Source organism: Pundamilia nyererei, unplaced genomic scaffold (genome assembly GCF_000239375.1).
Source record: "Pundamilia nyererei isolate P.nyererei 1_Seehausen unplaced genomic scaffold, PunNye1.0 scaffold00028, whole genome shotgun sequence".
Lineage (NCBI taxonomy): Eukaryota > Metazoa > Chordata > Actinopteri > Cichliformes > Cichlidae > Pundamilia > Pundamilia nyererei.
The window spans coordinates 2,577,672-2,603,186 of NW_005187429.1; the positions used below are offsets into that span (position 1 = coordinate 2,577,672).

General features: G+C 42.7%; 1 protein-coding gene across 4 annotated transcripts in view; it reads right to left on the reverse strand.

Annotated features, from left to right (window-relative positions):
- Window positions 1-23,999, reverse strand: part of ripor2 (RHO family interacting cell polarization regulator 2) — a 67,903-nt gene extending 43,904 nt beyond the window's left edge. For 2 of the 4 annotated variants that reach the window (XM_005728445.1, XM_005728442.1), the window contains exon 1: window positions 15,129-15,576. In XM_005728445.1, coding sequence (XP_005728502.1) covers window positions 15,129-15,207 — 79 coding nt within the window. In that variant the 5' untranslated portion in view covers window positions 15,208-15,576. Of the gene's footprint in view, window positions 1-1,950; window positions 2,300-15,128; window positions 15,577-23,883 lie in introns of those variants that run through there. The other 2 variants (XM_005728443.1, XM_005728444.2) reach the window with 2 other exon arrangements.
- Window positions 24,000-25,515: the final 1,516 nt, after the last annotated feature.

Consider the following 25,515-nt stretch of genomic DNA (forward strand, 5'->3'; position numbering starts at 1 on the left):
AGAAATATTCTCTGCAGCACTACAAACAAAACTTCAAAACCTTATTTGAATGGTTTGATAAGTTGACAAGATAATTACAGTTTACTAAAATTAACAGCAATTAAATTAAAAACTTTGCCAAGAGTTTGGGCTTGGTTTCGATTTTTGAAATGGTGTTAGAGGGCTGCTGCTCAATAAAAAAATAATGTTGATGATCGACACTAACTTGAGATGGTTAGATTTTTTTCCAAGCAACAATGCCAAACTTTCTTTGGAAACGGCTTCAAAACCATAACCATACTTCCTTGTTTTATCTGATAGTGAACTGAATATCTTTGGGTTTTGAACTTCTGGTCAGATTTAAAGAAGAGTGACATCTAATAAATCTCTGGGCTCTGTGAAACTGGCAGCTGTCCCACTTAGTTGACACCAACGCTGCAGTGTTGTGTTTTGGTAGTTGAGGGGAAAACCCAACAAAATGACAGAGCCTCTGAATTTCCTCCAAACCACACAGTCATAATTCCTTTAATGAGGCTTTTGGAGAGAAAGAGAAGGAAATGAGTGCATGTGGGTGTGCTTGCCCCTGCATGTGTGAGACTCAGAAAGTGAAAGCTGGAGAGAGAGAGGGGGGAGAAAAAGGAGGGACGGTTGAGGCAGCAGATGCGGGGAATGAAAAGCTGGTTGTGGTAAAGTGGAGAGAAGGTGAGGGGGGGAGCATGTGTGAGAGTCTGGGAACAGACGCTGGTCCTGCATCCCCGCAGCCCATCTCAGCTTGGCACAAACACCCTACCCCTCGTCTCCAACCCCCTTCAAACAGCTTAACCACGGCCCAAACAGCCTGGCAGCGAAGCAAAGCACTTCCACTTAACCATATCAAAGTCAGCCTGGCGCTGCACTGAAAGAGCATTTAGCCCTGGAAAAAAAAAAAGAAAGCCCTATTCCTCAGAAACGGCATGAGCAGCCAGGATGGACGTCTGCGTGGTTTTATAGGCAGCCGATTTTCATGTTTTTTGTTGTTATTTATATGTGTGCTGGAGATGGCTTTGAACTGAAGACTTCTGATTGCCTGAAGAACCTTTTGATCAACTTGGAGGACACGCAGCTGAAGAGATAACGTCAGCTCAGTTGGAAAGCCTTTAAACAGGGCTAGATTTTTAAAATTCGAGGAAATTCATGCATCCCTCTGGGTTAGAGGGCCCAGGAAGCAGCAATCTGGCAGGTAGAAACCTGCTAACTACTGGCAATGTCTTCTGACAGAACAGTCAGGGCTCACTTCACAGACAGTTCCTCCTCAGCGCTGCTGCTGTTCCATTGATCTGCTCTGGTTCAGCTGGAAGATCCACCGTGGGTGGTTTCAGTGGACAATGGATGCCCTTTGACCCTGCCTCATCCCCAACAAACCCGAAGACGCATTTGTAAAAATCACTGGCCTGATTCTCGCATTTCACTTGCACTGAGTCCCAACACGTGTGAATGCTGCGATAATACAATTTTAAACCTAGTTTGCATGCTTCCAATCAACACTGATCACAGCGGATCATCTGTCAGAAGAACAGAGTGACACATGACACAAAGAGCCGCACACGTACATGTTCGAGGCTAAATATACTCTCCGTTTTACAGTGTCGGAGTTCAATTTCCTGAAGTTGTTTATTTTCAGAAAAGCGTGAAGCCCCCAAAACAAATTATTATTCTATAAGTTTAATTATGTGATCTAAGAGATTTGTGTAAGGGGTTGAAAATGAAATTATTATAGGCTTCCGTACGTTTATCCTCCACTAAGCTCCATCCTCAGTGAAATCAATTCACGCGTCGCCTTGATCCACTAACCCAGTGCCCCGGGGAATCAGCCTTCCTCCACAGTGGGGAAAGAGGAGTTCCCCTGAATGAGCGCACCACACCAAACCACGAGCCTATTTTGTTCCCGGTTTAACCCTCTGTGAAGTAGCACCGAACAATGCTTCAACCCACCTCTGGAAAAACTTCACGACAGCGGCTCCTCAGCGGCGTCTCCGACCGTCTACCTGCGCCTCTCCATCCATGCGTAAGAAAAAAATATATATAAAAAACACAAAAGTGATTTCTCGCTTTCTGCGCGGAGGGTTTTAGCACCGATTCAGTGACAGTTCAGAAAATCTCATTCCCAGAGAGACGGACCAGCTGCCCGGATGAGTGATGGATGATCGTCGCTTTATTTTTCACCCCCCCCACCTCGACGAACAGTCGTCGCGGCTCCGACCAGAGCAAACACTGAGCCCACTCACACATTCCAGTTTGTGTTTGCAGCGCTCCTCCTGAACAGCGACGGCCAATCAGAGGCGGAGGATGTCACGGGGAGGGCGGGGTCGATCTTTTCTGTACCCTAACCACGGCTGAAGAATGACCCCCAACTCCATCGTGTGGCGGTGGGGGTGCCCGTACGTGCATTCATTTACGCGTCTCTCCCTTTGTCTCCATCTCCGAAAATGAACGAGCTGTATTATCGTGAGTTTCAAAGACTGAATACTTCTGTTATTTAATATCTCACCTTGATAACCCTGCAAAAGGTGGCCAATATCAGCTGAGATCATATTATTGCACAATTTTGCAGACTTCTTTTGGTGCTTTTTATTGGCTATAATCTACAAGCTAACACTCATGCAGACATCAGACAGGGTTACTGCACTGTACGCGCATTGGTTGATGTCTCAGCATGCTGTGAAGCTGCCCTGTTTTATCTGCTGTGTACAGTGTAGATAATAAAAACTTGGCACAGATAATAAGGGGAGACTGAGAGCCAATAGGAAACATTTTTCCCTCTCTGAGGAATTATTTGGAGTGTCTCTCTTTTATTTTGATCTATAAATAGTCCAAATGACAATTTGTTATTTCCATATATAAATATGTGTAATAAATATGTGCCAAGCTAGTGATGTGCAATTAAAAGGAAAGACCTTCATAAACATGCTGTTTGTAAAGGTTTATCAGCTACAGGATATGATCTGCACTTCATAAACCATTCACTAATAGGGATGCGTTCATGCACACTCACATTAGAGAAAATATAGAACAATGTATTGAGTTAGATTATGAATTATCTCCATGTGCGCTCTGGACAGCAGTGGGATCATGTTTAGGAAGCTTTCATAGCTTTAAGGAATTAAAATAATTTCATGCCTCATTCTGCAACATTTCACCAGTGCCTCGCTGTTTCATTTCTCTTATTGTCAGGTTGTACGACTGATTATATAATTACCCGTGAATGTACATCTTAGCACCAACAGATTATTCCAAATCACCTCGTCAGCCTGTTTGCCTCAATAGGGGTTTGCTGGGAGGTCTTTTCCTTGGAAAGCAAGCTGCAAACTAACCGAATTACATGCGAGGGAACCATGAAGAAGACAAACGCTTCCATCTTTAGAAGCTACAAACAGCATGAAGCACAGGTGCTGCTATTTGAGGCCGAGGGAAAATACATTTCTGTGGCACGACTTATGAAGAGCGACTCGTCGTGAAGTGCTCCTGCCAACATAATTGCCCTCCATAAGTGGATACATTGTTCCGCTGAGTCCATACAAATCCAATTCAGCTCACCCTTCCAAGAAGCAAAGGGAGCAGAAAATGGCTTGTCCCTTTTAATCCATCAGCTTGGTTTTTAGTAGAGAGAGGGACTTTTAAAACGACTCACCGATATGATTAATCTTAGAGGGTGGGTTCATGAGGTTTTCACGCAGGTTGGAAATTGGTCAGTTTCTTTAATTTTGTGTTAAATTATTGTCTTTTCTTAAAAAAAGGCCAAAGGTGCTCTTTAGGGTGAGAAGCTGTGATCAGATATAAGTGGCACAAGGTCTAAAAGAATCAAGAAGAGGCTACAGAGATGCATAAGGTGGTTAAACATTGTTAGAAACACCTTTAAAACACATCTTTCCGTCTTCAGGACTTCTGATCGGCCAGCTGTACAGTGCATTGGAGGGAAAGCTGGGTTTGCTGTCCTTTAATCCTTTCCTGGATAAGTGTGCAATAAAGTGTAACACATGCCCAAATCAATCTTTATGAGCAGAATTTTAAACTGAACGGATCGCTGATTTCACCAGCGTCCTGCAGTAGTTAAAGCAGGAAGGGGAACCCTTTCACTTGTGACCACAGACTGCTCAGCTGTGATTCACCGAGAGTATTAGTTCCTTGTTAAAACATCGATAAAAAGGCAGAGAAATCCACAGAACTCATAATCTGACAGAAGTAGGCTAGCTTAGTCATAAATCAAAGCCTGTTGAGCCATCGACCTTACGGACAGCTTTCTTGGAGCGTGATTTCGACATGACACGAATGTAGCTTTAGGGAAACAGAAGAAATGAGATGACTGTGAATCTGTAAAGTGAGCTGACAAAGTGACTCAAATCGTCAAAGTCATTCTTGATTTAATTTCTACTTGATGGGAAATGCATATGCCGGCCATTAGGCTGCATAACGATGATGACAGATACAGACAGAGAGGAGGGATGAATGAAAGACGGATAAAGGTTTAGAGGAACGACTTGGAGGAAATGTCCTTATTGTATTTCTTGCTAAAAGTCAGATGATGATTTAAAGTGTTTATGTCTGAAGGGAAGCCATAAAGCCACCATTTGGCTTAACGACATAATGCTAACTTTCTGAATTGTTTTTATCACCCTAAGGCATCTCTTCCTCATTAGCAGCTCCATATGTTCTGCTGTCAGCGAACTTTCCCCACCTGAGCCTGCCAGATAAATGCAGCCACTCACCTCAAACACGATCATTACTCAGCCTTCGTCTTTCACACTAACTGTGGCCGAGCGGTTCATCCCTATTTTTTAATCATCTTTTCAGCAAGTACATTTTTATTTGCTCGTACTTTGTGTTGTGCATTTTGCTGTTAAATCTCAGGTCCAGTAGAGCCAGAGAGTTGGTTTCCATGAGCTCCTCGATTAGCACTAACACACACACACTCTCTCTCTTCCTCTCAGCTGTTGGACAGCCCAGCCTGTAATTATGGCTGTCATCAACAGCCCCTGACCAGCAGCTATATTTACCTCCGTGTACATGCACACCACAAAGAGAACAACATATAGACCAGGCAGACCAGTTACATACAAACAAAACCACACATCTAGCAATATGTTTTTTTAAAAAAGCCTGCATACCTAAACTAAGGCTAAAGATTTCCTCCACATGCGCGAATTGAGTTACACAATCAAGGAAAATCTGGATCTGAATCAGTTTTTGTCCAATATATTATCCTATATTGCTAATGAATCAACTTGCTCTAAAAAGTTTGTCCCTTCTAAGTTCTGCCAAGCAAAACACCTCAGGTAAAATGCTCGTGCGCACCTGTCCAGAACTTAATGAGTCATCTTGCTAACAAACAGGCAGACAAGCAAACAAATGAGCTGGAACAGTTACATAACGCCCTCAATCAAGGTTTAAAAAAAGAAGTGCTTTTTCCTTTCTCCTTCCTTCTCTGGTGTGCTCCAGCTCTGTCAGTCCCTCCCTGATTTAAACTGCACTTAAAACATACTTGTTCCACACTTGTTATGGTGGCTGCCAGCGTCTCCTGACGTCTTTGACTTTAAAACCTTGTTTCTGTGTGGGTATAGCTGCCAAGCGTACGTGGGTGCATACCCTGTTCACATAAACCTACACACCCCTTCATATACACAAACTATGAATGGAAGAACTTCCACTGACCTCCCAGCAGCACAGCTCCTTTCCTTCCATACCAACCGCCGCCGCTGCTGCTGTTCACCACCTTCAGTCTCCTGCTCGGCCTGTAGCGCAGCATTGAAACTCTTGTCTCTCTCTGTAGCTCAGATTCTACTTCATTCAAACTTTTTTATTTTACATTTTACTCTTTTCTTGATCCTTTTCCCATATTCCCTCATCTCTGCTTAACGGCATTTGACTGCCAAAGCCACGATGATTTCAAAAGACCACATGACTGAAGAGCCAGGAGGTCAAGGCTAAAGGATGTACAGGCGCAGCTGATGATGATGTGTGTGTGACTGAAAGGCTGAGTGCCGCCTATGCTCAGATTACTTGCCTCGTTTAGGTCGAATCATTGTTGAATTTTTCTCCTCTGAATCCAACACACATTACGACATCAGCAGCTCTACTTTCATTAAAACCACGCTTTATTATTTGCTATTTATTTATGTGCTCTAAATATGCAGCTGCTTTTACTGCTGCCCAAACAATGCACAGATTTAATAGGTAACCACGAGTGTAACTCACAACATTAATGAAGCTTCTGCTCTTTGCAAGTTATATAAAAGGGAAACTCAAGCTTTGTGTTGTGAAATATGTTTCAGTCTTTGTTTCAAATCCATTTCTCAGTACATCAAACATGTTCTGTGGCTAGTTTTCAGTTCCGGTTGATTGGAACAATCAGCAACACTCATAAACCTCAGAATTGGTTCAGTTTACTGCACAAAAAACCCCTCTGTGTATAGACTATCATTAGGGTATTGACACACTGGATGCTGGCATGTGAATGAGAGAATTATCTCTGGTCTGAATCTCAGTGGAAATCCAAGTGGACAAAGGCACCAAAACGAGGTGCTGCAACCTGTTCCTGTGCAGTTCTTGTGCACAGCTCTGCGCTGCCACAGTAGTGCACGTCTTTCTGGATCTGTTCCACTGTACGACATGCTGGGGATATGCTCGGCCAAGGGTGGCTTGGCAACTGGTTGCATCCCATCAGAGGTACCCATACCTCATTTTCAATGTCTTCTACACACACGTAAATATATCATAAAATCTATTTAAAACACAATCTTGTTCTTTATTTTTGACAAGTATTATCACTACTGTGAATAAAGTTTATTTAAAGCTGCTATAAGTTCGTACAAAGCTGCCTATTATTCAGTACGTCTCTCTGAGTCAGACGTACTGTACAGAGGTGAATCAATTACAGGCCGTGTACTGCATGGCTCCATGGCTCCTGTCTGCTTTGGTCTGTAATGACAGCTTGGCTGTTGCAGGTAGACTCCTGGCCCCCCTGGGGCTTGGAGGCATCCCATGCATGTGTGTGTCAACAATATCATCCAACTCACAGTCAGAGTAACCGACAAGGCGTGGATGTGTGTTATAGAGCATGTTTCTGACTCTGTATAGATTTAAAAAGCTCCACAAATGAAAAGGAATTCAGCAGCGAGGCTTCTTACTGGTTTTAGCAGACACTACCACATAACCATCTTTAGAAATGGTTAAGAAATGTGACTGACTGGTTTTAAAACACGTCTGTAAGTGGTGAATTCATTTCATTAAAATACAGTTTGAACTGTTTTAGTTTGGAATTTGTTATTTATAGTGAAATGTTGCCGTGGAATGATACCACTTCGATTAACATTGTCGCCTAACAGCAAGAAGTTTCTTTCAAACCTCCTTGTCCTCTTTTTGGATGATTGCAGGTGCTTCCTGCAGCTGCGTGGGTTTTCTGCAGGTGCTCCTGATCCCCCCCACCTCCACAGTCCAGCCGATGTTCATGTTAGGTCAGCTAGTGAGTCTAAATGGGCCTTAGGTGTGGATGTGAGCTTGTACTACTTCTTCCTGATGGGTGGCATACCTGGAAAGAGAACTCTGCAAGATCCAGGTAACTTTCTCAGGATTTATGCTTGTGCTTAACCCTCACTGGTGGCTTGTCCATTTAAATTACATGCACTCTGACTCAGTGCCAAATAACAGGCGCTAATCTGCTCTGTGAAGAGCCATGGGTGGCCTGCTACGCTCCATGCTCTAAACAGAGTTACCTCACTGTGAGAGTAGTTCCAAACCACTAAGTGTAAATCTCGCACGCCCAGTGCTGACCACAGCACACACTGCCATGGTAACCGCATGAGAACTGTAAACCGAAAGGTGAAACTGCCGCCGTTCATATAAACCACGTGCAAATATCAGTGAGCAACAAAAGGGCTGAGATATGTCTGCAGAGAGAGAAAGATTTCTGCTCTTCCATCATCTGGCTTACTGAATGTTGCACCATCAAACGTCCCCTTTGTTTTTGTTGCTCTTTTAATTTTTCTCTCGCCTCTCATTCAGTGAGAGCTGCAGAAAATAATAATAGTAAAAATAGTTGTAGGCTTCTGGCTAAAGTAGGTCAGTGAAGCCAACTGTCAGAAGCAGGAAGAGGGGAGATGTAGAGCGGAGCAGTAATATGCCAGCTACACTAGGCCCCCTCAGGTCAGAGCTTTCCCCAACACAGAGCGGCCGCTGACGCATGAACTGCAGGACTGTCACGTTAGTCTGTTAGCGTGTTGCATCCCCGTGGACAGAGACGACATCTGTGGCCACACACTGGAGGTTTTGTGTGTGGGTGGACTGCCAGTGTGTGAATTTTCAAGGCAGTTTTCAAACAGGAATGGCTCAGTGCATGTGTGTGTCTGACGGCGGGGCGAGTTAGTTCACATCAGTCTCGAGCTCAGCCCGCTCCCCCTGTCGTACTCGCTCTGATAACAGATATGCATTTCCATTGATAGCATCCCTGACAAACCAGTTTGTGATTGGCAGTCATGGGAGGGGTGAGTGTCTCTTTATGTCCCATAAAAGTTCAGCTCAAGCTGACAGACAGCAACAAACATCGGCCAAATTACTGCCTGGTCTGACCACCGTGCTGCCCGACTGAACTCTCTGTTTTCGCTGCGGGGAAAGCTCTTCATCTAAGTCTGATATAATCATGGTGTGAATTTCAATTGCAGCTTACACACTTTAGCAGTGAAGTGAGTCACAGGTATGAGGGTTTTCATTATTAAGACAGTATTGTCTGCTAAACCCCAGTGCCACAGATTCTGATGCTATAAAGAAGAGTAAAAGGGAAGCAAAAACAAATATAATTTTAGTGCCAGACGATATAAGCAACAATCATACCAAATACTGAGATTCCTTGTGTAATTTCTCCAGAAATACTGCCTTAAACAAGCTCTGGCAAGACAAGCTTTAGCCCAGATATCAGATTTTGCACGACGCGATTATGGTGCCGTGATAAAATGATAATATTGCGTGTAAACATTTTGAAAAAAGTGCTTTAAGTCAAAATCATTCTCAACTTCCACGGTAGTGGTGACTTTAACTAGCATAACAAAATAGTAAATGCCAAAGCCATAACATAAGAGCGCCAACAACAACCATAGAGGAAATCAGAACATCCGAAAAGACTGGACCTAAAAAATATGTATTATTGTCTTACATGAGGCAAATGATAAAAATCTATCTAAACAGGCCTGAACAAATGTTACTTACATATCAAATGTTCAGTTTGTACAGCTAAACCAGAGCACTAAGCTGCAGTGATTCACTCAGACCTGCCACAAGCAGGGCAAAGGAGGGCATTTAAAGAGAGCAGCTAATGTTAGCTCCAAAACCACCTTTCATGATGGAACATGAGTGTTTCCTGACCAGTTGGTTTGTGGTTGCTAAGGGTTGATGCTAATCGCTAGAAAAATGATTGGTAAAACTCCAGGAATGAGATGAGTCTCATAGGAGCACGCACTTGGTGACAGTGGGAAGGAAAAACTCCCTTTGAAAAGGATGTTGAGCAAGTTCTGACAAACAAAGCTAGTCATTAACTGAGTCAGGTTTGACTGCACAGCTGTTTTTCACATCTAAAATGGGCTTAAAGGATTTCCAATGCAACAAAGAGTTCAGACTCTAAGTGCAGCGCACTATATGTTGCAGAAGTTTTCGGTCTTGTTCTCTGCAGTCTCGTTCTCTCTCATCGCACAAGCACTTCAGTCTCAGCTGGAACCACTCAGTATTTTATCGGCATCTTATTCTTTCTACAAAGTGGGGTAGATCATAAAAACACTTGATGCGCTAGTGCTGGTTTAAATGACGTAAAATTTGCTAACTATCTAAAACTGAAGTCAGCTTTAGGCACTGCGCTATCATGGCTCGATATCCTCTTTGCTCCCCACTCATTGGTCGTGATCCACTGTCATCGGGCACAATGTCAGCGGGGAAGGATTTGGTTTCCTCTGCTGCACAAGGCAAGTACAGACAAGAGGCTAAGAGGGGAAAAATGGATTTATGAAATCCGACCAGGCTTCTAGTCTTACAGCCTTCTCCTGGAGCTCTGTATGTTATGCTAATGGCTCGTGTTAAGTGTGCGCGCTCGTGTTGTGGGGGTGCATCACTCATCTCACCCTCAGGGCAAAGAGATAAAAGCTTGTACCGTGGAAGCGAGATAGATTTCATGTCATCAGAATGATAACATAATAAGAGCTCATCAGTACTCATATGTGAAGCTGTGATTTGATTATGACTTTGTGAAATGAAATTAAGCATGTGGCTGTGTGGTAATATATAAACCTCTGACTCTCATATTGTTGCTTAACCGCATTACAATGAGGTGCATTCAGCTAATGCTGCATAAAACACACAACCCTCAACTTTTACAGTGGATAAAAGTGTTTTCACCTCAGTCCAGCTGTCTTTTCCCTGTGTCCTTATTACCAAAGAAATGCAGTTCCTCCACTGCTGCCTCCTGTTGCAGGAGAAATTCCTGTACAATGGAAATGAGTCCCCAATTCTGGGGCTTGAGACATTGTTCCTTTAAGAGAAGCCTGCGTGTCGAGTCATGCTCCTATTTATTTGTTCATCCTTAAAATCTCAGGTGTTGATTAGCTGCAAACCTTAAAGAAAAGCCCCCCTGGCAAAGGCTTAAAAGAGTGGAGGCTTAAACACTACATCAAAGGCGTAAACGGTTTCAGGGGTAGTGCCACTTCACGCTATCGCTCAAAGCTCCACCTGCCTTTCACCTCGGTGAAATTCTGCAGAATCCACCGTGCTTCGGGCAGCTTTCAAAAACTGCACTGCATTAAAACAAACAAACAAACAAACAATAGCTGGTGAGGTCAGCAATTAGTGGTTTTGTCATGTAATTAGCAGTCTGCAGTCAGGGTAGGGATGAATCCTGTTGTGCAAGAAGCAGGAACAATGCAAAAACATTCCTGCACGAGAGCAAGAACCTTTTCACAGATTTAGATATTTTGAAGGACTTACTTCCTTTGTGGTTCTCTAAACTTTAACTCAAGGTGCTCTGAGGCCTCCCTGATACCGACAACCCTCCTCACTTGTGACTGAAAGCCTCTCTTCATGCTTTCTGAGCTGACCCAGTTAGTCAAACACTGGTTTATTTAAATACCAAACACCAACACATTACTCCATCCATGGCGCCATCGATCCAGCGCTCAACTGTATTTTTACTGTCCTGCTATGCCTGCTCCCGTTTGAGACGTGCCGCTCTGTTCTACTTTGTTTTTGCACACAGCCACAGAAGTAGACCAATAATCACTAGACTTCACATGACAGGAAAAGAAGGAGTTAAAGAGTTTATTCTGGTCTCAAAGAAGCTACTGTTCACTTTTACTGATGCAATCTAATTTTCTGTTTTTCAGAGAGGCTTCAAAAAGGGAGATTGCGCATGTGTGTGTGTATAGAATGTATGTATAGAAAAAGGTGATAAGGGTATAAAGTGGACCCACTGTTTCTTAGCCTCTGTGTAAAACCACTTAAGATGTTTCACTGTAGTTTCTTTGAGCTTTAAGCAGAAACGCTCAGGTCCGGTGGGAGTTCATGCAGAGGTGATTATGCATGGACTCATGAGCGTGACTCTGAATCATTATACATAAATACGCATGTGCGATAGCTGTTCATGCAGTAGCTGCTTTCTTTAAATGGGCGATTGAGAAATTTCTCTCTACTAATACTGCGACACATTAAACAGAAGTGAAAAAACGCCTCTAAAACTCCTAATGTTGATTTTTGTGATTGCACATTTCAGCCATTTCTGTATCACAAATAAACACAGGGGGGTAACACATAAAATAAGTGGCAATGATAATATCTGTGAAGTTAGTCCAAAGGTTTAATCTCACTGTAAACATCTGCCAAGAGACCTCCACATGACACTTTCTCACGTGTTCCGACTCAGACACACAGAATTTAGTTTTGCATACTTTATGTAGCATCTTTCACAGACAGCTATCACAAAGTGATTTACAGAAGACAAACATTCATGAATACAGTGGGTATAATCTGGTCAACATGTGCTGATCTGCACACTGTGAGCAGACTTATCACGTCCCTACAAAGCAGCTGCTTTTTGGCAGAGTACTTTGAAACACATTGTTCCTGTGAGCAAAGCTAACCGAGGCTTTTTGTTAATTCATACGACCTTAACTGGAGTCACAGAGTGTGTGTGAGTGGGGAGGAGAGGCAGGAAAAGGAGGAGAGAGAGTGTGTGCGTGTGTGTCGCTGTGTATCTGCTATGTTCAGGCACTCTGACATTTCTGCTGCCAGGCTAAAAGTAGCACTCCTTTAGTCATAATTCAGCTCAGCACAGAGGCAGAAACGTCTGTGAAGCGCAGAGCTAACAAAACTTCACATACGCTCCCTTTTTTATAACGGCAATTCTGAGTTCAGTGCCACATTGGGGTATTGTTATAGCTGTTGTAGCGAGGGCTGTGATGTCTGTTACTTCCTTCATCTGGCTTTTATCTGTGCGTTTAAGACACCACACCATGCTTTTCATTAGACTCTACAAAGCGATGACACTGATGAGTTTCATGCTTGTAATTCTCAGCTATTTCTAAATGAATGGACACGTATTTTTAGACAGAAGCAGAATGAAAGCAGGCTTCATATCTGGAGCCAAGAAAGAAGAATTTTGCCAGTGTTTTGTCAGATTTCTTCTTCGAATCTTATTTCCTGCGTTGTGGTTAGGATTAAGGTTTAACGTTACAGGAGGAAAAAGGTCTTTCTCATGCTTTGAGAAATGTAACTCCTACTTTCCCCCTGAATTCGCCGTTTGACCCCTTGTGGTGTCGAGGGCCGTTACAAGCCTGCAGAACCATGTCACACACTTTACGCTGAGCGCATTCAACACAACGCTGATGTGTGCATAGGAAAGATGTGAAAGATATGCAAATGGTTCACTAACTGTGATTTGACTGAGAAGGGAAATAGGACAATTGTAATAAATTTGCATTTGGCACCAATAAAAATGAAACACACACACACCAAACAACAGAATAAGCCCATCGCTAATCCAAAGAGCTAATTAGAACAGAAAATATTAGTGATCCGTATTGTGCAACCTTCCTCTGAGTCTATGAATAAACACACTCATGCCTGCTGGCCAAGCGGCACATGAATCCGTGTGCTGTGATTGGCTGCTTTGTTGCACAGAGTCATGTGTACCTCCTGGCAGCGCTGTTCAAAGGGAACGTCACATTACCATCGGTGAGTATCAGTCAGAAGAAGTGGGTCAGTGGAGGCATTTACATACGTCGCACACCAAATGACGAAATAACTCGGAATATCCTCCTCCGCCCCGTCCACTCGCCACCTGACAAGCTGCAGCAGAGCCTTTTTAAGCCTGCGCGGACCCTAAAGATAAATGTATTAATGTATCAAAGGGCTGGTGTTAGTGTGTGTAATCCAATCAGTTAGTGTGTAATTTAACTGCTAAGAAAAGCCAGTGTAAACACAAAACATGGGAGAGCACTTGTAAAGCTCTGATGTGAGGCGTTTGCCTCTGTGAATGAGAGTAATCGACCATTTTGCCACTGATGCAGGGATGTGCTTATCAAAACGAGGAAGGGAAACAGTTTCATTGGAATTAAAGGGACAGTTTTTGGGAAGTATGTGTTTTGTTTTCTTGCCAGGATCTAGATTGAAGAAACACCATCGTCTGATGAGCTTATATTAGCGTAAAGACTGTCAAAAGTACACTGTTTTTTCCCGCTGTCGGTGCAGATAATGTTGCAGAGCCACTTCTGCCTTGGCCAGCCTGCATTGCAACAGGTTTGAGAACCTGATGTTACGTAGCAGAAGTTGCATTCATGGCCAACAAAATCTGCAGGTTCTGCATCATTTAAATTTTTGCAGTAGCCGCTTCCCATAACCGCTGATATCACTGGTTCCTGCTCTGGACCCAGCCTTTTTGTGATGGAAATGATAAATGGACTTGTTCTTATAGTGCTTTTCAAACTCTATTTGAGCACTCGAAACACTTTCTTCCTGCACGCCTCAATCCGTCACATTCACACAAGCCATTTTTTCCCCGCCTAAGTGCTTTCAGCCTAAAACTCACACAGTCAAGCTTTGATGGATGAATCGGAGCAGAGTGTAGAATCTTGCCCGTGGTTACGTCTGTGTTCAGACTACAGGATGTGAAGATGGGTGTTTCCTCCCATTTAGTGGACCACCCACTCCATCTCCTGAGCTACAGCGCCTGAAAACTAGTTCAGGATTCTGCACCAGAACCATCACAGCATTTGTGGGAATGAAGTATATGTTTTTAAAAAACTAACATTTTTTTTCATGCGAAAAACAGAAAAATAGCTTTTTGCAAAATACCGAGCGGTTCCTTTAAATAGACGGGGGCACATTAAAGACAAAAAGTGTCATGAGATGCACATGAAACTATAAAGCATCGATATCTGGTATTGTGTCGTCTCAGTCCTGATACTGGAGATTACTTTTCCAACAGTTACTACCCGAGCTGACACGTTTCTCACCTTCTCATGAATGATCATCAGTAAAGTTCTGCTGTTGCTCATCACTCTTCCAGCATCCAGCTCACCTCAGGTTATGATTACACTTTGTTTTAAAATAGCAAACACCCCCACCCCACCCAAAAACAAACGAGAGATTTTCTTGTGGAGAATAATGCTTGTTAAAAACATCTGCTTGTTATACAAGAACGCCCCCACACGCTGCAGAGGGCACTGCTCCTCTCGGCTTTCTAAAAAGGGTAAAAGTTTGAAATCGATTAAAAAAAAAAACTGCACAGAGCGCCTGTGCTGAAGGGAAACCCGAGACACAGCTGAAGCATTCATTACACTGACCGTGATTTTTTCATTTCACTGAGACAAATCTATTTATCTCGAGATTACTCATTTTCCATCTCTGTGTTTAGGAAAGGCTACTCAACCGTGCCGTTGACAACGCCACCTACACAGCTGGGGAGAGCCCTCTGGGGCGCCCTTCAACCATCATTTTTACCCTTTCTTTAACCCTGATCGTAACCACAACTCACAAACCAACCAGTCTGACCTTGCCGAAGCGCTGGGGCAGCTGTCTCGGCCCTGCAGCCCACCTGTAAACCCACGCCCGCTTTCAAACACTTCACATTTGACTCTTGGCAATCCTACCGTCCTCGTAGAAGACGTCCTCCGCTTCTTCGCGCATCCTCTCATCCAGGTTGTCCTCTGCAATGTCGGTCACGGCCATCACTATTCCTCCTCTTCTTTCTCTTCTTCTCTCCCTCTTGTCTTCCTTCAGCCTCACAGAGAGAGAGGGACTGGACTGTAAAAATTGAATCGACGCCGGCCCGGCCTCTTCGCTACAGGCGACAGTCCGATCGCCGGCAGGCTCCTCGCACAAGCAGGAGGGGACAGGGACTGAGCTGAGCTTCAGCTCTCCGCACGAGAACGAGTGTGTAAGTGCCAGGTGAAGTGTGTGTGTGTGTGGGTGAGAGAGAGGACTCCCAGCGACCTTCACCAAGTTTCAGCAACAGTGCTGATTTCATAACATCCTGTGCAAGGCTGAAGTGAGAGCGTGCCGGTTGGAGAGCACTTGTATGAGTAACTGTGCGCATGTGTGCGAGCGTACAGCACGGGGAGGATCAGTAGTGTGTACATGTGTTTCTTCATGTGTGTGCGTGTGTGTCCATATGCACATTATGGCTCTCCACAATGAGTCAGCTCAAGCGCCTGGTGATTTAACCAGAATAATTAGATTCTTTATTTTAAGCCAGCAAGGACATGCAAAGAGGGTGTGAAAACACACCCTGTGTGTGTGTGTGTGTGTGTGTGTGTGTGTGTGTGTGTGTTTGACATGGTGTGTGAGACATGAAGCTGGCTCTGCTTGTCATTCCTTCACAGCTCACTAGGAATCATGGGACCACACTGATCGCTCCCTCTATTTTTTTTTTCTTTTTTGTGACCCGCTGTGAGGAGGCCTTGGCAGAGCCGGTAAAGTCTGTTGTCATCTGCTGTTGCTGAAAGCCTCCACAGAGCTGCTCATGCAGCAAATAAGCACACTCACCTGCTCTGAAAGAGACAGATTTAGATTCAGACAGAGTGGGAGAACCTCTCGCAGAATAGTAGTTTTTACATTTCAGTCTTTTGCTCAAGACTACACTGAGTCACACACTTGAAATCTGTGTTTAGGAAGCGCAAACAGAGATTTCTGGCCTTTACAAATATGCTTTAAAACAGCGTAAAGCCTCCGGATTCTTTCATTCTCAGTGTTAAAGTATTCAGTCAACTTTTAGTACAGTACACAATTGTTTAGTACAAGATTTCTCTTTAGAAGCAATGCTTGACTTGAGTGATGCATCTAAAAAGTGACTAATTTATCTTTGGACTGGATATTAATCCTGGTCTCTGTCATCTGTTCCATATAATCATGCATTTATAGACAGGGCGTTCGCACGTGTGAATAAAGAGATGTCGCCTCCAGCTCTTTGTCCTTTATAAATGAATATTTTTTTCATTTCACCTGAATACACGACAATCTGATAAATCTTGCTGACTGCCAAGGTTTTAAGGTCTTTCTATAAATCGCAGAGAACAGAAACAAATGTAATGGTCATTGTAAATGTCTCCGGTGGAACAAGAATTAGAGTCTACAGTGATACTAGCACCTCTCCAAGTCTGTGGTACTTATTGACCATACAGCTGTGCGTTCACCTCCACTCATCACAGGTATGAATGTAGTGGTAATTTTGGGCTTTTAATGTTTTCCTTGAGCTGTTGTTTTTCCAGGATAAGATGAATAAACAGGATACGTCTTCAATGGACTTTAAAAAAATAATTGGGTGGAAAAGTTTCAAGTTTCAAAGTTTAATTGGTTAGAAACATGTTTCCCTGCAGGACAAAAAAAAAATCTAAATATGAACTAAAGAAACAAAATAAATTATAATACAAAAAACAATTAAAAACAAATAGTAAAAACAGCAGATGAGAAATACAGTAGAAATATAAGATAAATGCTTATGGTGACCATCAACAAACTTCCGGTATAAGCAGAAGAAATCACTAAAAGCCCCAAACCCCAAAATGAGCATCTGACCTCAACTGGACATCCTCAGTCTTTATCTGCAGGTATCAGCATGTAATACCTTTAAATCCAGTAAGAATGCAAGAAACAAATCATTTAAAGAGATTAACAAAGTAAAGCCCAATGCTTCATGGACAGGAATTTAAATAGATATAAATTACTCACAAGTGTATTTATTTTGAATTTATCAGAATTTCAGGAGCTGGACCAGACCCCACTACCCTACTGGTCATACATATATAATCACTCGCCCCACACACCCGTTTATTCTCATTCCCTACTTTAGCTGCAGCTGTCACCTTCTCTCAAAGGTATCAAGCTCAGGAGCTGCTGTGGATCCTCAGTGAGGCTTTCTCCAAACCAGATTGGTGCTTTACTCTCACTAAATGTTTGTCACCTGCATTTGGCGTTTGAGTCCTTGTTACTGAATAGTTTTTATGCCATGCGCCTGGAGGAATTAAGGTAAATAAGTCTTTAAAACTGTAAGAAATCTTGTCAGGTAGTCTAATGTTTAGCAGCTTGACCTAAATAGAGATAAAGGGGGTTAAACAGCACAGGCTGGCACTGAACTCATGTGTTGTGCTGTTTTAGAGAAAAACAAAAGCATGTAAAACGGCTTGGATATATTTTTGGAGTCCTGTCATGTTGTGTTGCTTAATGACAAACTCTCTAGTGCACTTTATAAGTCTGAAGTAGTTTTCCAGCTTTTTAAAAAGCTTTGGTCCATCCCCAGGAGGCCCTTTACCAGCCTCTTTCAAGCATTTCATGTCCACTCCTAAATTACTGCTAACATGCAGCGCTTTGTGTCTTTTTGACCTTTAATTTATTCTTAGATGGAAACGGTTTGTTTTTTTAAAAGCAGGCAGACAGAACTTTCTTCCTCTTTCTCACTCTGTGCCTACATCTGCCAGAAAGCAGTTTCTCTGACTCACCCCATTTAGACAAACCAATTTCAAACCAAAATAGAAAGTAGGCCTCAAGTCAGTTCATTATCACTTTTCCTTCAGACTTCCTCTCCCCAGCCGCTGGCTCCCTTCAAGGCCAAAGCTTGAGGGAATAAACTCATTTTCACTGGGGCTAGTCCAGACAATCCGGACACATCGCAAAAGGACACGCAAAGAATGTGAGACCAAAGAGTTGTTTTAAGAACGTCTTTGGGTTGAGAGAAAGGCTCGCTTTATGAGAGTATTTCCTATTTGTGTGAGGTCGATAAGAGGAACAGAATGTGTCGTGTTTGTTAGAGATGTGTTCAAATCTTATCTGCCAATCTGAAGCAACACAGAATCTGTGAAGATGGCTAAAACTGGCCGCTGCAACTCAAAACCCAAAGATGAAGTCATTCAAAAAAGAGAAACAAAGAAATCTGGCCCCAAATTCTGATTTTAACCAATTCAATTACATTAAATTTTCCATGTAATTGTATTAAATAAATACAATGTAAATTAAATGTCAAATGAATTTTACTTAGTATACATTCAGTTCATACCAAGCACGTTTTCCTTTACAATTAATTATTTGAATAAATAAGCCTTTGATTTGATATATTTTAGTTGTATTTTACTCAGAGTTGTTGCTTTATATTTATTGAGGGTCCACGTTTCCATGCAGAGCAGTCAGCTGCTTCTATAGGAATTAAGACGTAAGGAAGCATCCAGGTTGAGCACCAGTAAATATCAGCACCTCTTTAAAAGTGGATGTTTTCATAGTTTGTAGGTCTGCAACATTCAGGTGCCACAGTCTTCCCTGCAAATTCACCCAAGGTCAGAGTGTGCAATGCTCAGAGAAACGGCAAACAAATAAAATGAAGAGTAAGAATTTTAAGTAACTGTATGTTGATGAAAACTGTGCATGAGAGCAATCTGAAAGGCTTCTTCTTCTGAATGCTGTCTTGTAATCACGCAGCCCTGCAAAGATCTTTCTCTTTGATTAACGCGACAAGAACCACACTGTCTCCCTGCAAGTTAAACTCGAGTGTCGGACTAAGTGACAGATCATAATTAATGCTCGCCAACCAGACTGCTGCTTCACGGCTAACAGCAGTGACATTTTGACTCGCTGCTCTGTGTCGCAGGGAGCTAGAGTCACTGGTCAGGCAGGCAAGTAAACAGAAAACACAGTGACACATGCAAAGCAAAGCCCACTGTCTTATGCAGACTCATCCCACTCCCATCTGTGCACTCCTATAACGAGCTGGTTCTGCTGTTGACTGTGTCATCATTATGTGCAAAACATTGTTGTTGTTGTTTTTCCCTTAAACCGAGGCTCACTTTATTCAATGCAAAAATGGTACATGCAGATGTCGGAAAATATAGGAGCTTCTCTTCTCTCTCTTTCTGTAACCGTGAACTGTTGCCGGCCTGCAGCGCCGGAAAATGGGGTCAGCGTTTGCCCTGCTGCGTTTCAATGGCCGGCTATTTGTTCTGACCACCAGAGAAAAAGCCCCTGCTTCAGGAAATGCAAATACACAACACCACGCATACGCACAAATTACTCTTACACACATATGATACAACTGAACACACACACACAATACCACCAAAACAAAACACAAACAGACAAGTGAACACAAAAACACGCATACACAGTTGTAACTGTCGCACAATCAGACCGGCTCTGTACAATGGTGCCGTTTGAATGGGGTCAAACAATGGAGCTCTTTGGCATCTGAATCGAGCCAGATGATGAGTATCCCAGGAGGCTGAATAGGCGGCTTCAGCCTCCTACACAGCCGCTCTGCTGGCCCTGAAAATATGCATCAGTATGTTGCCTGTTACCACGGCTTAAAATATCAGTTATTAGCATGAAAGCAGCAGCTCTTTAGCATCCATGCTAATTCTGTGGCGCTTGACAACTGAGCTCTTGCATTAAAGACAAACTGCACCAATAATGTTTATGGACTGGTGGGGAGACTCCAACAGAGCACATCACTGAGTGTGTGTTTCTATATTGTTATCGTCCCTGAGCTAGCATTAAAAGCTGTGACTGGTCTCTGTGGCCACAAGTTTAAAAGGCCACTGAGAGGCTTGCACTGACAGATTTAATGGATGCACCCCATTTTTTTGTCTTTTTATACCAGTTTCAGTCATTTAAACGCTTCTCTGGCAAAGATGATAACGTTAATGTTATAAATTAAAAACAAGAAAAAAAGAAAGTGTCCACTTATACATTCACTGCACTAATTCCTACCCCTTACACATATATACTCACAAAAATAGTCAGTGTTGTTATTGAAATTTTTTCCTTTATATTGCAGACCTTTAGTTAGCATTTAGGTCAGTTTTACTTTCCTTCTGGAGATTCTGGTATTTTGTTCAGCCTGGTTAGGACCATTGATGCATACACCACCAGAGATGGGTAATCCGATTACTTTTTTCAAGTAACGAGTAAAGTAAGGGATTACTATTGCAAAAATGGTAATAAGATTACTGTTACTTTCCCGTAGGAACGCTGCGATACCGCGTTACTAAAACCATGATTTTTTTGCGAGAATGTCTCATGACAGTGACGTAAGCGAGTGCAATGTTTGTGACAACAGCTGTGTGCAGATCAACAGTGGCTAATATAGAGTGCGGGAGAGAGTATGAGCGTGCAGCGTTTAAAGCGTGGAAGTACTGACCTTACTTTGAGTTTGATTCCATAAAAAGTGACAAAAACATTAGTGTCCATTGTGCGTGGGAAGAAAATTTCTTTTTACAGCGAAAAAAAACCCCTAAACTTCCAAGCAAGCACCGAGTGCGCAACGACGTAATGGGAAACTCACAGAGAAACTCGCGGATTCTTCCACTGACCGCCGCAGCACACCTGCACCAAGGTAAACCTCCGCCTACCCTAAAAATAGAGCAAAAGGACCGCTAGTCTTTGACTTTATTTATTTTCTGCTGTGTTTTACTTGCATCTATTTGAAAGAGTGTAAACACACACACAAAAAAAAAAATTTTATGTGCTGGAATGTGCAGAAAATAGGTTTAAATATTAAACAAATTTCTTCCAGTCAGAGAATGTTGCATATAATTAAATTTTTGCTTGATGCATAAAGTTAAAAGATTAAAACTAATAAAACAAGTTTTAAAAAGAGACTTTTCCATTTGATTACATTTTGTATGATGGATTATGCAGAAAAAGTAGAATTGGGCTGAAAGATCTATCAATTTATCACCTATTCAGGTTGTAAATTGTGTTTAGAAAAAGTAACTAAGTAACTAAGTAATTAATTACTTTTGAAAATAAGTAATCAGTAAAGTAACGGGCAGCTGTGGCTACAATGTAGCTTGCCATTGCCAGTGTGTGAATGTGTGTGTGAATGGGTGAATGACTGAATGTAGTGTAAAGCGCTTTGGGGTCCTTAGGGACTGAGTAAAGCGCTATACAAATGCAGGCCATTTTACTTTTTTGGGGAAGTAATCCGTAATTAGTTACTGATTACTTTTTTCAAGTAACTTGACCAACACTGTACACCACATACGCAAACAACTTTTTCTGTAGCGAGAAGCTTAACGTGTTTGTTTTGCTGTTCAAGAAAGCTGTTACTGGTCTGTTACTGTTACTCACATTCCACACGGCTGCATACAAGTCGAATGAATCCAGTAATAGTTAAATACAAGAATGACTGTGTCTCTGAAGCAGTTTTGGCTAGCTTCTAGCTGTTGCTCTGAGGGAAACTGACGAGCCTGTTGCTGGTTATGTAATGAAGGAAATGCAATGAGTTAAAGCCTGGGCATGTAACCAACATGCCAGCTAAATAAAAAGTTACTTCTGTGAGTTACTTTTCTCACTAGAGAAAAGGCCTTTGCACACCAGATGTGTTAAATCTGAGTGAAAATTTAATGAGTCAAAAATATTTTTCACTCTCACGTACGACCATAAACAGATCTGACCAATCAGATCACTGTATTTGGCAATGTGACAGCTTGTTGCTCAAAATGTGCACAGGTATTGAATATACAGTGACATACAAATAGTAAAATGATACTATTTTACCTCAGACACACAGTTAGATGCTGACTCAGGTCAATCGCCTCCCTGAAATGATTTCGTTTCCTCCTCAGATGTGGTCCCAACTCTGCCAACGAGAGCTCAAACTGACGTCCTGAAATATGTACGATAGCAGTCGTGATCCAGCTTCATCTCCTGGATCAAACCATGAAATTCTCCCTGCTGCTTTCTGCTAGTGAGAATTAGATGAACCCAGAATCTCAGTTTCTTCTTTTTCCTGTTTCAGGGACATCAGGACCAGCTCATCGTTACTTGATGTCGACTCCATCTATTCCGTTGTGCATTTTTGAGGACAGATATTTTGCAAAATAGCAATGCTTGTTACACAACAAGTTCCCTTCTGACGATTTTTTCCCAACACACTTGATGTGGCCGTGAGTTGTGCTGTAATTGCTGTAATTTAGCAAATTATTGCTATTATTAGTGTAAAAATTACTTTCTAAAAGAAATGTTAAGCAGCTCTAATTGGGATAAATAAATTATAGAAAGCTCTTCTTTTAGACTATATTTTAAAGGGAACAAACATGCTGCTAATAAAACATCTTGCAGGCTTTTCTCGTGAAAGATTTCCAAACTGTGATCTGGTGTCAGTGCATAACAACTGCTGATATAACACTAACTGAGAAGCTCTTCAATAATGCAATAACGACTTAAAGCAATAAACAAACAAGCAGTAATACTAAGAATGTGAATAAAGAGGAAGATACGCCCAACCCACAGTAAGCTGACACTACACAAACTGCCATACACAAAGTGCATTTTGCAGTAAAGTTTGTGCTGCTCCAGGACTGATCATTTTAACGAGGAGACTTATGGGAAAACTTTCCTCCAAAAAGTTCTTGATGTCAGCCTGACTTCCTCTGCTGCACCCTGACAGATGGGTATTCATCTGAGGTGGTGGGAATGAGGTGAAGGCAAAAAATATCACATCATTTTTGGAGGACGGTGGAAAAGTGTCCTCAGGCCAACTCACGTTTGATCATTCCCACAGACTAATGTGAGCATGAGCCAGACAGGATGAGGAGTGGAGGAGAAAAAGAAGACACAAGGGGGGAGAAAGGCGACCTCTCTCATTCCTTCTCCTTTTCTCTTTAGCCAGGCCTCGGCCTTTTCTCTCTCTCTATAAGAAAGATGAAAAAATGGGATGACTGTGAATGGGTGGCTGGTTACCCGGGTAACAATAACAAGGGCACTGCGTGGCAAATCCAATTTGCCATGGCACTTTCTGACTCATTGGAGGTGCACGTGTGTGAGTTAGTGTGTGTCCTGCACATTATGGCTTCATGTGGCTAAGGGAAGACGGCCATGATGTACCAAACCGCCGCCAAGCCTGCACATGCATGCAGACGTACACAGGCCAAAACATCTGCTCCAGCTTCCTGAAACATCTTTAAAACCCACAAGAATGCAAACTATAGAGAAAATCTGTATGTTATAGCATAGGGTAGTGGCATAGTGTTGTAATCATCTGAGAGATCCAAGGAGGAGAACTCGTATTTTGGATCTAAGAGTGGATATAATGACTCGTGCATAAAACACAATGTAAACAGTGCAGACTGCTGAGTTACATCCTTCATGAATCAGCCTGCAAACAGGAGAACATGTGAGTGAATGAACTTCTAAAACAACAAATGAGTTTTGAAATCCTGCAAGTATCATCCGCTCTCACATTATTCAAGAGAAACCACATAAACCGACTTCCACTGGGACAAACCTGCAGCCTGTGATTGCGTCAGTGCGCTGCGTGGTTTAGTGTGCAGGAAAGTTCGGTGAGATGGCAGAAAACATCCGAGGCTGGTAATGAAAACACACAGAAGTAACTTTGCAGAAGAACAACTAGTAGATACCTACTGTAAGCATATCGATATCTTTTCATCGTAATGTGGTTGTATGTCTTGACTCTGCGATGCATTGTGCCAGAGGATAATCCAAAGCGATGCCTTCTTAACAGTGTGAAGCCTGCTACTCCTTTTGTGCTGTCACCACTTTCTATTTTTGTGCTCTCTCTCCCTGTCTCTCCCTGCCGCTATTGTATTTTGTCATTCTTTCCGCTTCACAATTGGATCCTCTTCTCTTTCTCATTCACTCTTTGCCTTTCTGTGCCTGTCAGAGTGCAAAGAGGGCATCAGACAATGGCCGCAATACAGCCGCTGCACGCCGGCTGTGCCGGCTGGCACCGCAGAGATGGCGGTACTCATGCTGTGGCCTGCTGCTCCCGGGTACACCTGGAGGGAAGAGATAACAGGCGGCTGAAGCGCTCAGTCAAAAGAATCAGCAGACCTCAACCCTGTCTGTGCATTTGGTCTCTGTGACCCTGAGTGCTTAATTTACGCGGATGTCCTTGGTGCACGTTCATGCTGCTGATCTATGTGGGGTTTTCTAGGGTGTACAGAGAGTGGTCTGAAAAAGAGAACATATTCAGGAAGCGGCAGTTCTCTAGGTGCAAATGCTCACACAGACTCACCAAAATTGGATAACAGAAGACCTTGTCTGATGAGTCTCAGTTTTTCCTGTGACATAGGGTCAAAATTTGGGTGTAAACAACATGAAAGCACGGATCCATCCTGCCTTGCTTCAACAGCTCAGGCTGCTGGTGGTGTAATGGAGTGGGGGATATTTTCTTGGCACATTTTGGGCCCCTCAGCACCAACTGACCACTGCTTAAACACTATAGTGTATCCTAGTATTGTTGCTGACCAGGTCCATCCCTTTATTACCACAATGTTCCCATCTTCTAGCTGGACAATGTCTGTCACAAGCTCAGATCATCTCAAACTGGTTTCCTGAACATCACAATGAGTTCACTGTGCTGAAATGGCTTCCACAGTCTCCAGATCTCAATCCAACACAGCACAATTGGGATGAGGTGGAACAGGAGATTCGCATCATGGATGTGCAGTCAAGAAATCTGCAGCAACTGCGTGATGTCATCATGTCAACAAGGACCAAAATCTCTGAGGAATGTTTCCAACCTCATGTTGAATCTGTGCCATGAAGAATTAAGGTAATTCTGGGGGGGGAAAGGTGGTCCAACATATTACTAGCAAGGTGTACCTAATAAAGTGACCATTTGGTGTAGCCTGCCAGTATGTCACAAATCTTCTGGGATTGGCTAACAGACCGTCAGGCAACACCTCTGTGACTGTATTACAGTCAGACAGATCAATTCAGAGGGGGGGGTTGCTGTCTTATTTAATGAATCATTTCAATGTAAGCAGCTATCTCCTGGAAGTTTTCAGTCTTTTGAATATGTGGCTTTACAGCTGAAGGCCCCATCCAAAGTTGTGTTTCTTAATGTTTACAGGCCTCCCAAATACTGCACAGACTTTTTCAATGACCTCAGTGAACTGCTGTCTGTGATCTGTGTTGATTTCGACTGCGTAATTATTGTTGGGGATTTTAACATTCATGTGGACAACCCTCAGGACAAAGGGACTAAAGACCTGAGTAACACTCTGGGCAACTTTGGGCTGACTCAGCATG